Source organism: Haliotis asinina, chromosome 1 (genome assembly GCF_037392515.1).
Source record: "Haliotis asinina isolate JCU_RB_2024 chromosome 1, JCU_Hal_asi_v2, whole genome shotgun sequence".
In the NCBI taxonomy this organism is placed as follows: domain Eukaryota; kingdom Metazoa; phylum Mollusca; class Gastropoda; order Lepetellida; family Haliotidae; genus Haliotis; species Haliotis asinina.
Window position 1 is genome coordinate 72,820,563 of NC_090280.1, and position 15,341 is coordinate 72,835,903.

A 15,341-nucleotide genomic window follows, 5' to 3' on the forward strand; every position below is an offset into this window, starting at 1 on the left:
TCAGTTGAGCATGCCATGCAACTGTGCATGACAGTCAACTGAGTACGGATGTGACCTCCAGAGACCTGTCCATCTGAACCTTCATGCACATCACAGGGTGAGATGGATGTACCATGCAGTCCACCTGGAACTCATCATGCTCGGTAGAAAGGATGCCTCACATCCTTATGAACACCGCTTGCTAAATCCACCAGTCTCACCATGCACCTTCAGTCTCTCTACCTCTATCACAAGTCGCACAATAGGTACCTCACTAACAAGTCATGCATGCCATTTTACAAGTTGCAAGTCCAGTTGCGTGTTGCTTTGAGATATCAACCCGGCTAATAGTCTTCTATTCAACAGAGGCCAAAAACCAACTGTGTGTGCATGTCTCACTGAAAGAGTGTCACCAGTTGTTTTGCCGCTTTAGCAATGTCATATGCAAACTGTATGATTAGCTGTGTTTTGTGAGCTGCCTCCACCTCTGAGTCCTGATCTTGCTGAGCGCACTTCCGGCACTCTTCCTGAAGCCGAGCGGCACTCATGGTGAGGAGTTGTAAGGCTGCATTTACCGTGTCAGGCCTCACAGGCTGGAACAAAGGACAATAGTCATGTACCAATGGATTTGCCAGGAAAGAAGATGATCTCAGCAACATAAACATAATACTAATGAATTAGCATCATACAGGACAGGGATGTTCTATGCTACACCATCAAACTATCATTAAAGTGAGTTTAGTTTTATGCTGTTTTTAGCAATATTCCAGCAATATCACAGCAGAGGACACCAGAAATGGGCTTCACACATTCTAACCATGTGAGGAATGCTCTAACCACTAGGCTACCCTACCCCTACAATGTGGTGAGTCAAGAATGTTTAAAAGAAAAGCTCACATCATATATCCGCTCATTTACCAGCCGTGAATTACCCCTGCATCGTGAAACAAGTCCAGGCACCACTGTCACCGGCTGCATGGAATTTAAGTGTCAAGTCAAGCCCTGACAGGTAGGTAGAAAGGGGCGGCTTCATGTAGGTCTACACAGACTCACCTGTGGAAATAGATCTGCCATGTCCACTACAGCAGAATATATCTTCTCAGAGCATGGTCCATAGCTGAAGTAACAGAATCGGGTGTTGGTTAATACAATATTTCACTCCATGCCAGGTTTGACAGACATGTCTAAATGATGTACAAGGTAGAGAGCTACCTTGATGGTAAGATAAAGGGAGCGTGGAAATAGAACTGTCAGAACAAACAGTTTGACTATGACTATGTTGGAGTCTATCCTCAGATCTACAGTGCACTTTCGTAGACAAACAAATGATAAAAGTATCATCACAGCACTGTTGCCCATGAGGTACTTCCTGAACTGGAGAGGTGACTGCAAAAACAGCAGCCCCATCTGTACTGTTTTATGAATGCCCAAAAAGATTTCCACCAGTTACCATGAACCATTTTGAACCTTTTGGACCTGATCAGATTAACATCATCTCGTGACAGCTGAAATCATCTCAATCATTACAAGGAGCAAGTTTGGAGGACAAAGACTATTCCCCTAGCTTTCTCATTAACAAAGTTATGAAGTATTCTAATATCAAGAACACATGGATATCAAGGTACAACTTTGAAACTGAAAATACAATGCCCCCAGACACCATCAGCTAAACGACCTTGACCTTGACATAAGCCATGAATTCACTTAGGCCCAGTATTATTTGTTTCACTGCCATGCTTAGACTGGAACAAGTGTTACATGTTTCTTCAAATTGTAATCATAAATGTTCAAGATATTGTAGTATAACAAGCTGTTTGGGACATTACATTCTAGTGTGACCTTGACCTGCCATCATCCAATCACATGTGAAGATATAACTTTCTAAAATTTTTCTCAAAAAAGATGATTCAATACCATACAAATAATACTTCCAGAATGAAACTATGAACAAGAAAATGACCTTCCACGTAGGATCAGAGTGACATCATGGTCCTGCTTAAAGGGGCACTGATGCGGAGCGAATAATGTTTCTCGCCAACGGTCTAATTACGAAACCAAACCGCAAATTGGTAAGCGCCCGCTCCTTCGACCGTGACGGACAAAGGAACTGGGCTCCTGTCCATATTAGCACAATGTCTTCGCCTAAACAGTCAGGAGGCCGGATGCCCATCATATGCCATTTGTTTAAAAATATCCATGGTATTCCTTGTCTGATCGTAACCAAATATCCCAGCAGTGTAGTTCTTTTCTGATGCTTGGATGGTATAGTTACTGATCCAATTTGATCCCATTTCTGTGTTTTTAACCTCGATATTTAATCATGTTACATGAAAATATGATGTCTACAGGCACGTAGCAAGCCATTTGTTTCAGTACGGAAGATTGCAAAGCTTTATATTTAGGTAGTTTTGAGTGTTGGTTCAGCTGTGATAGCAAATATCACACGTAAATTTTGGTAGCTATGGTAGCTACAATGGTTTATTATTTATGATAATAAAAACACACGGTTGAGTTATTTGAATTCGTAAACAAAAAACGATGACTTTGCCTTTGGTAGAGAAATCTGAAAATTTTCTTACGTAAAAACCCCTTATTTCACCTATTTACCCAAGTACACAGCAAATGCCTGTGTGTATTCCTTATGTAACGAAATTCAGTTGGTATCCTCAAAACAGTATCGGCCCATAAGTGTTTTCAGACTGCATGCGACACAGAGATTACATCTTCCTTGCTGTAACTCGCGTTTGAACCTACACGTGTTATTTGTCATCATTCTCTGGATGGTCAATTAACGAATTTATAACAGGTATAATTAGTAGTAACACCACTTCGGTTACTAAACAAAGGTTCCCATTTGGCATTTCTCCTGTCTGGAGTAAATACTCAACATTATAAATTAAGGTCTGTAATGGCAAATGTATTGTATGTTATGTAATATGTGCATGTAAGTGATGCAAGAGGGTTTATCAGCTGAGTTGCAAAAACAAACATCGATCAAAGGATTAACCGATAACACACTGATTGATTAATTACTTTTATCTCCTAGCGGATTTGTCAAAAGGCAGTGTGTGTAGATGACTACACCCTGTCGTAAAGAGTGAGTGCAAAAACAACATCCTCCCTTCAAAGAATTAACCACCCTTGCGCTGATTGATTGATTGTTCATTATTGGTTAACTAAATTACTTAGAATAGTGGACATCATACAATTAGTTGCCAGGTGTGCTATCTTGGGAGACCAATGAGAGGTTTATCTGGTTTTCACTAACGAAAGACGTGAAACGATGTGTTACTTTTTCGCAAACTAGACAGTTGTAAGACGCGACACAGAGCATGATTATTTACCAGCTGCAGATGAATGGAATACAATTTCTTTTACGTGGATATTGATGGATGCTTTCATGAACAAGGTAGTAGCCTGACATTGTTGCTATAAAATTAGTCTGTTTTACTTTCATTATTTGCATTTTGTTTTAATTTATTTGTTGTAGCATTCAGCAGAATCTGTATTACAGAAAACACACACTAGATCGCATATGTGTGTGAAATAGGATCCAAATTGATAATGTATAAATGTTGCTGTTATGTTAGAAATTTACTATGAGTATAAGCAGATCGTGTGTTCTTTCATTAATTTTCAGAATCATACAAATATGACAATAAACTAATCAGGGTTATGAGACAAAATATAGAGACGTACATTGGCTTCGTTATTGTTCTGTCCTAATAGTTTTTTACCATTTCTACCACTGGCAGATGATTAACCTTCAAAGTGTTTCATTTGTTTTCATAATACATTTGTAATGAAGTAAAAATGACTTCACCTAAGTTGATCTGTCTATAATTAAACTATCAGTTGCTTTTACGGAATGCGCAGCAGAGGTCACGAACCAGTCATGAATTCTGGGATATCATCCGGGTACTCACGGGAGAAAAACAATAACAAACGTTTACACCAGTCCACGGAAATTGCTCCGCATCAGTGCCCCTTTAACTTCATTAATATATAAAGTGTCTCCACAAGTAGAAAGATGAAGATGGAAGTTAGCAAAAGCTACTTACCACTCGGAATTGTTTGCTTGTGCTGTTAATAATAATTCCTGGATTTTCTTGGTTATTTTTTCAGTCTTCTTTACTACATCTTCCTGCGATGGAAGTTCGGAGAGATCTTCCTTCGACAGTGTGACTGAAGCGAATGCTGTAGCTTTAGGTGTCGCACCTTGTGACGACATGGAATCAGTCATCTCTGAACACGGTCGGGATGAGGCACTGCAACAAAAAATTGACCTGTTGTAGCCATGTCACTGAATTTGGACTAGGTATCCCAGTGGTTGATATTATGATGTGCTAGTGCATGATATTATGATGACCAACTGTGTGAACTGCACTGACAGGAGAAGATGAAAGTGGTAACAAAGTGTTACCACAGGTTAGTGTGTAATGCAAAGTTTACTTGATCATTAGATATAAATACTTTACATCAGATTTTATTAATAAGAAACCAATTGCTGGCAAGATCTCTCAGCACACCAGACTCACCAAGCTACATCCTCATCATTTGGCATATCATAGTCAGGATCTGGGACGATGTTGGCATTAGCGACATCTGGATCAATAGGTTCACTCGGTAACGATAACCCCTTGTCACCCAGCTGTAAACACAAACTCATGATAAGTACCAGAGCCGACAAGCTGCTTGCTCAACATACTGACTCATACACCTGAACACCATTCTTCACTGACCTCTTCAACGAACATGATGCAACACACAATGTTCCTTCTTTTCTTGTTCAAGAAAAAGACATCTACTCAAGTATATAGTTTACAAACTTGAGAAAAACATTATTAAAACTCTGGAAAGATTCATTAGCAAAGCTCAAACCTGTGCCTGATAACTGGAGCTTAACTGAATCAATTACGAGTTGAGATTCACTTACCCTTTCTCCATCATAACGGATGTTGGCTTCAGACAGACAGGTTTGAAGCTGATCTTCTCTTGACTGACTCTAGCAAAAATATACAGAGTTTAGATGGAGTGAGCAGGGTCTACGACTGCTTTATAGCAACATGACACAGCTTTAGGGTGAGAGAAACCTGTGTACCCAGTAACTTACAGTGAGTGAGTGAGTGAAATAGTTTTAACACTACTTTGAAGAGAATATTAAGCATATATCACTGAGTTTCTTAAGTAGTAAGAAAATGTGACAAAACAAGATAATCATGAACAACAGTAAGGGAATGGAGAACTATCAATCACAAGATTCTGGCATACCTAAGGGCCACAACTTGACACAGCAGCACCATAGACCATGGGTAGGTGGGTGGTTGAGTGAGTGAGTGAGTGTAGATTTAACAGTCTTTGAAGAGTATTCTAGTTACATGACAGCAAGTTTGATAAATGGGGGGAGGAAAGCTAAATGTGTTACATATCCCAAATACTTTTTACTTTGGTGAATTTCAAGAGCATGTTTATGGCGCGGAACAACACTGAAACAATCAGGATGAACCAGGATTTGAACTCCTTATCTTAGGTTTATGGCATGCCCCGGGATTCAACTCCGGACAAAGAATTGAAATTTTGTATTTTGTTCAAGTAAAACTTAACATTATCCAGTAAACCATGTATGTCAAAATCATATGCTTAGATGTCTAAATGTCAGACAAAACCCACCTTTTGTAATGAGGTTCTGGGTTCAAACATTGACTGTGGTCGCATATCTCGCACAGGCCGCTGTGGAACTTTCTCATCAAGTGAGTCATATTCGGGGTTACCAGAGTTATCAACCTTGCTGGCCTCGTAGCCGTTCTGCAGGACCTGAGCTTCATTCCTCCGTTGCATGTTAATGCTCTTTAGGGCACTGTTCTCCTTAATCAAGCTGTCAATCTGTCAACAAGTACGACATTTTCACTCATGTTTGAAACAGGTTATGGTCAAATGTTTTGCAAGAGTTTGTCCTAAGCCTTTGATAAAAACCTATTCAAGCAGAATACCATACCAATATATATGTATATATATATATGCTCTGTAACATAGATATATAAAAACTGTAAAACATTTGGGAAAAATAACCACAGACTTTTGACCTGTAAAAAAATTTCCTGAGGTGTGCAAAACATGCACCAGGTTCATGAACAAATCTCTTTAGCAGTCCATAAAACCATTGAAAATCCTGTCTCTGTTAAAAAAATTCCTGAGGTGTGCAAAACATGCACCAGGTTCATGAACAAATCTCTTTAGCAGTCCATAAAACCATTGAAAATCCTGTCCCTATGAGCTGCTACTAATGAAGTGTAAAGCAAAAATAGTCCACAGACTTTTCCTGAATACTTACATAAATGAATGGCTGAAAGAATCTGCATGCAGCCATAAAACAGAAAACCACTAAGCAGAAATATGTCAGTACCGTGCTCTGTAGTATGCTGACCCTCTTCTCAAGGTCATGTTTGGCCTGAGCCAGCCGCTGCACCTTTGTCTCTGACATTGCAAGTGCCCGCTTCACCTCCAGGTACTCATCAGCCGTCACAGGTGCCTCCACATGTTCTGATGTGGTGCTCTGTAACATAGATTGACACCAGTCAACCACTGCATGGAAGACACCATCAGTTCTTCTACTGCAACATAACTCTACAGTATTTTCAAAGACAAGCTATAGTGAATGTGAAATTTTGCACATCAGACAAACAGTAGGTTTAACTCATTCTACCATAATGTTAAGTGGAATCAATTTACAAAGCTAAGGAACAATGCCTCTTCACAATGAATGGGAGGGGTTCCCAAGTCTCCACACTGCATGAGTATGGCAGTAAGAATGGCATGGCTAGAGTTGGTTTTCAATATGAATTATGAAATCATTCATATCTGCATAAAAAAAAATATTTTGTCCATAATGCTAAAAATGATATCAGTAATTTATAATGTTGCCAATTTCAGGCAGCAGGCGTCCCTGAAACTGAAATCTACCATTAAAACAACTAAGGTTCTTCAGCACCTTAGTGAATTTGAGATAGCGAAATTACAACATTTAAGCTCTCTCAGTAAACCCCATATGTAATATCTGAATCAAATTTCTGTGATTTCTACTCAGCATATCACCACACATCCCATTCTAAGAACTGCAATCTATGAAACCTGTAGTTTCTATTTCTACAAGTTCATAGATACAGTGGAGTCTGTAAGAGACATGTCTGGGACCAACTCATTTGTCCAGATTGTAAAGCAGTCCAGAATAGACATTTTTTGTCTGTTACCGTAGACACCTTCTATGTGTCAACAACCAGCCACCTAGTGATGATTTATTTGAAGCATACATAATGAATTCTGATACAGTGATATGAACAAAATTGCATATAAAACTATTATTTTATAAGGACAAACATATTTCAACTGCAGGTTTTTCTCTACAAATGTAAAATATTTATGATTGTAACTAAGGTTAGGACACAGCACTTGCGTGTATTGCTGGACAATCCTAATGTATGGAACAATCTGACCTGTCACCAATGAGGTTCCACACGATCTCACTAAAACAGTTTGTTGACATGTGATCATCCAGCTGCACCAATTGAGTGAAACAAAATATGTGTATGTAGATTTTTCTGTCAACTACACTACTTTTCATGCATGAGTAGATGCAATATGATAGTGATTGCTGGGAGTAATACAGGTGAAAGCTATACATATCAGAGGGACACATGACTACACTGCAGCTAATACTAAAAACATTATTTTTAACATTATCAGTAAAATTACCATCTTGTCCACAGTTATTGGTATGATATAAAAAACAATACCAGGTTCCTTCAGTAGGGAGGGAGGGAGGGAGGGGGGCAGTAAAATGTTCCCAAGACCATACTTCCATTGTACCTCCAAGATGGTAACTGCTAGGAGTCTTATTGTTCGAGTTGGCCATGATTAGAATCCTGACAGATGTAATGGAGAAGTTTATTCAACAGGCTGTTGATCTAGTCAGTGAAGTACAGATTACAAAGTATTGTTATTTTAGTCCGTAATACGTACCTGAGAGAGGCTGGGTTATAAAGCAAGCTTCAATGATAAATTTAGAACAATTCTGCCAGGACTCCGAGAGCAGTTCAGATTGTGGAGAAAACCGGATTGCACATACTTAGGATTTGACAGAATAGTCCAGATTGTGGAGAAAAATGGATTGTATAGACACTGGATTTGACTTGATTTGATTCCACTTTATTCTGATTTGAAACCAACATTTGTCAAGCAACAAACTGCATCACTGTGGTACAGGGATATTGGGTTAGCCGGGTGATAGATCACAGCTTGATTGTAGCTTTGGGCACTGAGAAACTACTCTGACATGAAATCATTTCAGGTTGATCTGTTTGTTTGTTGTTTAACATCTCCCTCAGCATTATTCCACGCATATGGTTGGCAGCATGTAAATAACCGAGTCAGGACCTGACAATTTGGTGAAACCTGGATCTTCAAGGGTTTGCTACAGGGTGAAATAAATGCCTTAGACATTGCTTATTTAAGACGCCTTTTCATGCATTATTTACATTCTATGTTAAACACTTTTTTCATGCAGAAGCATCATGCTTTTCCATTGTGCCTGTTTATGTCTTAGATGCAGTCATCAAAACTTGCTATTCAGTTAGTGACTAAACAAAGCTGGCTGTTCTAAACTCACACATGTAACAATCACATCTGCTAGTTTTAGTTCATTCCTACTCCTAATGAAAGAACATTCTAGAATAAAGATGCAGTAGGAAACAGTCTTAGCTTGGTCCTCATATTTTAAAAAGTTGCTATAGTGCAATTTGAGCTCTGAATAAGAAACAGTTAGCTTATACTACTTGAAAAGAAGAATCTTTACCCATCTGAAACAAAACAGATCACCCATTGTGAATTCTGTGGACATAATGTGCCACTCTGAGGAGTTTAGTGAATCAGGTGTATATAGCTCAGTCCTGGAGTATTTATGATGCAGTGTCAGCTAAAAGATGGAGGAAAGCACAAAGTAACAGTGTCCTTATTCTCAAAATGTCCCTAGCCCTACAAGCTTCTTAAGCCCATTCACAACACATTGGTTTTGATGAAAGTTAAGAATTCTTAGGGCTACAAACATTTCAAGAACAAGGGCCCTGATCTGTAAAGACTGACAATTCTAATGAGGAGCAAGGGTACTGCAATGATGATTATGGTGATGAAAGAAGACTGTCAGCATGATCAGGAAGCAACTTGACATCAGGATTCAAGACCACAGTCGGACATTGATAACAATTCCATGTTGTGAACAAACTGTGACCATTTCCCAGATTCCATCAGTAATTGAATCTGCACAAGGCAACCTGTGTGGGATAACATGCAATCAACACAGACCTAGTCCTCGTGGATTCTGAACATGTGGACCAGCTTGAACATACTTAATGTCTCTTTCTAGAGAACATAACAAAGATTTCCATGCAAATGTTCAATAATAAACCCTCTGTGTACTGCCTGACAAGCAAAATCAAAACTCCTCGGAGAAGATGAAACCAAAAGCACTCATTAAAACATGCTGGAATGCAAGAATTTCATGCAGTGAAGAATGTGAAACTTTGATTAGACTTCGAGTGAATGGAGTTAGTTACTTCACACAATCATATGTGTGTATCACCATGGATAATGAGACCAACAAGCCCGGTTGTCATGACAACAGACCAAGGTCCAAAACTGGTTATGGAACATCCATGTAAAACTATGTTACAAAAATGAGAGGGTGGAATCTAGGTAAGGTTTACTGGTGCTGTCACATTACTCCACAATTCAAGTCAGTCAAAAGTGACAGTAGTCTTCCACATGTTCAATGGAGGGGAATGACAATTTTCTTTTCAAGTACTATTTTCGCCCAGCTGCCTGCTCCCTCTACAGGAGAAACAGATGAGAAGTGCACACATTAATATGAACGTCTTTGGGAGGGTTAGGGTGTTCTGGTGTTCTCTACCACTGAGCTCCACATGCTGAGCCTTCTCACCTCTGTAAATGAGATAATGGACATGGGAGTTTGGCGCCTCAATGTTGAGTCCTACGACAAATGAAATAAACAGGTGCATCATGTACAAACAGAAAATAAATGATGTTGAGGGAAGATAAAAAATTATGAAAGTGCACAAAAGAAATCTGCACTAACATTACATCATGACAAACAACATAAAACCGAAAAAAATTTACATTCACGTGGCAAAGAAATTATCCCAATTTATGCAGCAGCATCGTAAAATGGACATGACAGAGAGGACAAAATAACATACAACAGCAGCACAGTGGAACAGTTATAATCATATGAGAAGTTGCACAGTTTTATGAATTCATCATGATTATGAGAAAATGCTCCAAAAACGATGTGAGGACATACATGATATCTATTCAGATAAAAGCTACTTTCGACAAGTTTAACAGGTTAAGGTAAAACACAAAAGGAATTTTCAATGCAATTCAAGGTTGATGACAAAATGTACTATTAGTGGCAATTATGTCAGCAATGCATATACAGTGATAGCATCAAGTACTGATATAGGTCTTGTCCTAATTAACGATACTATAAACTACAGATATTATACAAGGGTCCCAATCCACAAATTATTAACATTATTAAGCAAATGGTAAACTGTGCGACATGTTGTAACATTACAAACACTTTGTGGATCAGGGCCCAGGATATATTTTGAACATCAGAACACTGCCATTTTCTTGACCTAGGTATTGCCCATGCTGTGTGCTGAGAAAATGAACAGTATAAAAGTGTCCACTTTTAAGAATAAATGAATCAAGTACTCACATCAGCTGGCTTGTCTCTCCGCATCTCCTCTCGCATACTCTTAATGCTTATAGTATCAATACTGCTGTAGTCCTCGTCCGATGCCACACTGTCGTACAGAGGCTCGTCGTCACTGAATGCGCTAACTCCCTTCGATATGCGGGCATGTAGGTACTTGTCTGTAAAAAATGCATAAAAATAAATCATGAGAGTCAAATTGTAGTCAGTTGACACAGTATTTCATCCATATGGACCACACCAACAATAAGTGCAACAACACTAAGTTAAATTCTTTGTAACCTTGTCTGGGGAAGTAAACGAAACTTTTGAAGTTGAAAGAGCCTCCAAATTTGAAACTGCTAAAACACACACAAAATACCTCTAGAGAACATATTAGAAAAAAGTGCAAGATCTGGACACCCACATCTGTTCACTTTGCAACCTCCCCTCCATGAAGTCAAATAAAAAATAAGTACTTCATAAACATTAAGCACCTAATCCTTCGTATGAGCTATCCTGGACTTGTTCACATACAAACAAAATAACACTTATTCTATTCAAACACTGTATGTAGGTTTAAATATATTCAAAGACATTGACTAACTAGATCTAAACCTCACTTGGTGACGTTTAGCAAATCTCGCTTGATTACCTGTTCATTTTATATGCCTGCTCATGCCTCAATCCTAGAAAAGGTATACATATCCCAGCTGGTAGACTGACAGCGTCACAAGCATTACAATGACCAACCCTAACACTCCTGTACTGTTCACATAATCAACATTCCTAATGATAACCTTTAAATGTTGTCTTACACCACAACCTGCACTGTTCCACACTGTATAGGAAGAAATCAGTGATGCAGAACAGGCAGTTCTCCATGAACACAAGTGTTGGGTGAGCATCCGAGACGAGGTCAGTCTGGTCCTATATAAAATCTGCATGCATCCAACAGCAGTCTACTTCATAGTGGAGCCTGTGTTTTCTTAATCTAGAACAGGCTACAGGCATAGTCTGTTTAGGGTCAGTTTGATGATGTCTTGCTCTTGTTTGTGTATGAATTAGGCAAGACAGCCATATCGTGTCTAAACACAGTGTAGGTCACTCTCTATCAAGCACATTAAAGGCTTACTGGGTTTATTTGAAAAGCAGTGTTAGCATGATTGATATAAAAAAGCAATAATTAGAAAACAAAACAAAATAAAAAACAACACATAGTTCTACTCCCCTACCACATCTGGCCAATTTCCAAATTTCAAAGTCATACATAAATTAATCATGCAACCATAACCCTCCATCATGTTGCCACATCTTTCCATCAAATCATCCCTCTTTCTAAAAACAGTAAATTCCCTGGCAGGCTCATGTACAAAATATATCCTACCACTCCAGAGATGTAACAAAACCCCAAGCATTGTTGTGGAGTTGTTGCTGAGTATGTTTTCAGCGATATTTCAGCTCTAAGACAGCTGTCTGTATGTAAAGAAAAAAACCCTCACAAACATCAAGTCAAACACAGTTACTGAGTCAATCAACAATCAATTAAGTCACCTTGCACATCAAGCATTGGCTGCTGGGAACCAGTTGAAACTAAAAATCTCATCTCTAGATGATTGAAATAATGATGTGATCTAAAATTTCACTTCACACGCTCAAATCCAAAATGAGTGAGTGAGTGAGTGAGTGAGTGTGATGAAAGAATACTTTAACCACTAGATTTCAAGACATAACTGACATGTCCTAATCCAAAATACACATGCATCAGTAAACATCACTGACAACAGCAGATTACCAGGAGAAAATTCAGATGTCTTCTGTATTCCTATTCTACCTGAAACATCCAGCTTCTATGTGAACATTCAGAAGCTGATGTAGTGACCAAGGACAAGTTCTTATAGATCCGCAGCTTGCTGCCTCATGAGATGGTGTATTTATTCACAAGCCTTGTCAGCCTGCACACAGTAAGCAGGGTCTGCCTGTTTAACTAAGGAGTCTACTCCCCAATGATTATTTACACACTGACAATATACCTACAACGGCTGGAAGAAGCAATCAGCTAGCTGTTAAATGTGGGAACTACTGATACATATTTGATTTACTTTCTAATTACACAACTGACTTATTTCCTAGTTTAAAGAATATGGTGTGAAAGAAATTTAGCAAATTCCTGGAACACCTTGCCATGTGAACAATGAAAAACGAACAAAGAGACATTTCCACAATGTGCATTTATTAAGATGTTGGGAATTTGTCCTGTTGTTGAGTAAATTATACTTTTCTGATATCAGGTAACTCTCCCAATACTGGTTGAATCATACTGTCCTGCTGTCCTGACACTGGGTAAATTATACTGTCATCACACTGGGTAAATCATACTGCCCTGATGCAACATACATCATACTGTCCTGACACAAATTAAATGATACTGTCCAAACACTGAGTAAATCATACTGCCCTGACAAAGGGTAAATCATACTGTCCCTTCACAGAGTAAATCATAGTATCATGACACAGGATAAATCACACTGTCCTGACAAAGGGTAAATGACACTGTCCTAACACTGTGTAAATCATACTGTCCTGACATAGGGTAAATTATGCTGTCCTGACACAACATACATCATACTGTCCTAACCCATGATAAATGATACTGTCCTAACAGTGGGTAAATCATACTGTCCTGACACAGTGTAAATTATACTTTCATCGCACTGGGCTAAAATCATACTGTCCTGACCCAAGATCAATGATACTGTCTTAACACTGGGTAAATCACACTGTCCTGACACTGGGTAAATTATATTGTCATCACACTGGGTAAATCATACTGCCCTGATGCAACATACATCATACTGTCCTGACACAAATTAAATGATACTGTCCAAACACTGAGTGAATCATACTGCCCTGACAAAGGGTAAATCATACTGTCCCTTCACAGAGTAAATCATAGTATCATGACACAGGATAAATCATACTGTCCTGACAAAGGGTAAATTATGCTTTCCTGACACAACATACATCATACTGTCCTAACACATGATAAATGATACTGTCCTAACAGTGGGTAAATCATACTGTCCTGACATAGGGTAAATTATACTTTCCTGACACACCATGCATCATATCCTAACACATGATAAATGATACTGTCCTGACACTGGGCAAATTATAGTATCATGAGAAAGGCTAAATCATACTGTCCCTTCACAGGGCAAATCACCGTATCATGACACAGAATAAATCATACTGTCATACTGTCATGACAAAGGGCAAATCATACTCTCCTGACAAAGGGTAAGTCACACTGTCCTGACAAAGGGTAAATCACACTGTCCTGACAAAGTGTAAATAAAAGGTAAATCATACTGTCCTAACACTGTCTAAATGGTACTGTCTTCACACAGGGTAAATCACACTGTTCTAACACTGTGTAAATAATACTGTCCTTACACTGGGTAAATTGTACTTTCATCACGCTGGGTAAATCATACTGTCCTGACACAACATATATCATACTGTCCAGCTACAGGACAAATGATACTGTCTTAACATTTGGTAAATTATACTGTCCTGATTAAGGGTAAATCATATTGTCCTGTCAAAAGGTAAATCATACTGTCCTGACACAGAGAAAAACACACTGTCCTAACACTGTGTAAATCATACTGTCCTGACAAAGGGTAAATCATACTGCCCTGACAAAGGGTAAATCACACTGTCCGGACAAAGTGTAAATAAAAGGTAAATCATACTGTCCTGACAGAGTAAGTCATACTGTCCTGACACTGTGTAAATCATACTGTCTGGACAAAGGATAATTCATACTGTCCTGACAAAATGTAAATAACAGGCAAAACAAACTTTCCTGACAAAAGATAAATCATACTGTCCTGCAATACCATACTATATTTTTTCCCCGCTGAACTCATTCGATGCAAATACAAGATTGCAACACTTGTGTTTCGCCATTTTGATGGTTCACTACTGCCATATCTGTCCAGAGAACTTTCTACATACAAGGCTCCACGAACACTCCATTCTTCCAGTGAGAAACTGTTAAAAGTCCCAAAATACGACTTAAAGTCAGCAGGACAGCGCTCTTTCAAATACAGTGTGCCCTCAGTCTATAATGCTCTTCCAAATGAACTGCACAATTCCCCTTCAATAAGTTCATTCAAGACTGGTTTAAAAACATTCCTATTCAAACAGGCTTTCCCTTAATGTGTACTTTTCCACCCAATTTTTGTGAAAGAAATGCGCAAAGAGTCCTTACACAGATTAGCGCTATGTAAATCCTATCCATTATTATTATTATTATTTGAAGATATTTCCCAAATGAATACACAGTTTATATGAAATATAAACAAGTTGAGGTAGTTTCAGTCTCATCTAATAACTGACAAGAAACTTGATACCTGGATCGACCATTTAATCAATAATGCTACAAGTGTGCAGGGGTGGATAACTTTTTAATCAGCTTGAACAAATCTGGTACTTCCTGTATTTTGTGCTGCATATTTAACAGAACTAGACATTTATATCTTGGGGAAAATCAAGTCAAAATTTGGGCAGTTTACAAAGATATTCG

At 38.6% G+C, this 15,341-nt stretch overlaps 1 protein-coding gene across 1 annotated transcript in view; it reads right to left on the minus strand.

Annotated features, from left to right (window-relative positions):
- Positions 1–293: 293 nt before the first annotated feature.
- The window catches only part of LOC137296809 (ARF GTPase-activating protein GIT2-like), a 37,765-nt gene continuing 22,717 nt past the window's right edge, over positions 294–15,341 (minus strand). Inside the window, exons 13-20 of the mRNA XM_067828681.1 lie at positions 10,772–10,929; positions 6,383–6,532; positions 5,650–5,862; positions 4,916–4,984; positions 4,518–4,630; positions 4,041–4,247; positions 1,033–1,096; positions 294–572 (exon numbers count right to left, since the gene is read on the minus strand). Of these exons, the coding sequence (XP_067684782.1) occupies positions 375–572; positions 1,033–1,096; positions 4,041–4,247; positions 4,518–4,630; positions 4,916–4,984; positions 5,650–5,862; positions 6,383–6,532; positions 10,772–10,929 (1,172 nt within the window). The 3' untranslated portion in view covers positions 294–374. The remainder of the gene's footprint in view (positions 573–1,032; positions 1,097–4,040; positions 4,248–4,517; positions 4,631–4,915; positions 4,985–5,649; positions 5,863–6,382; positions 6,533–10,771; positions 10,930–15,341) is intronic.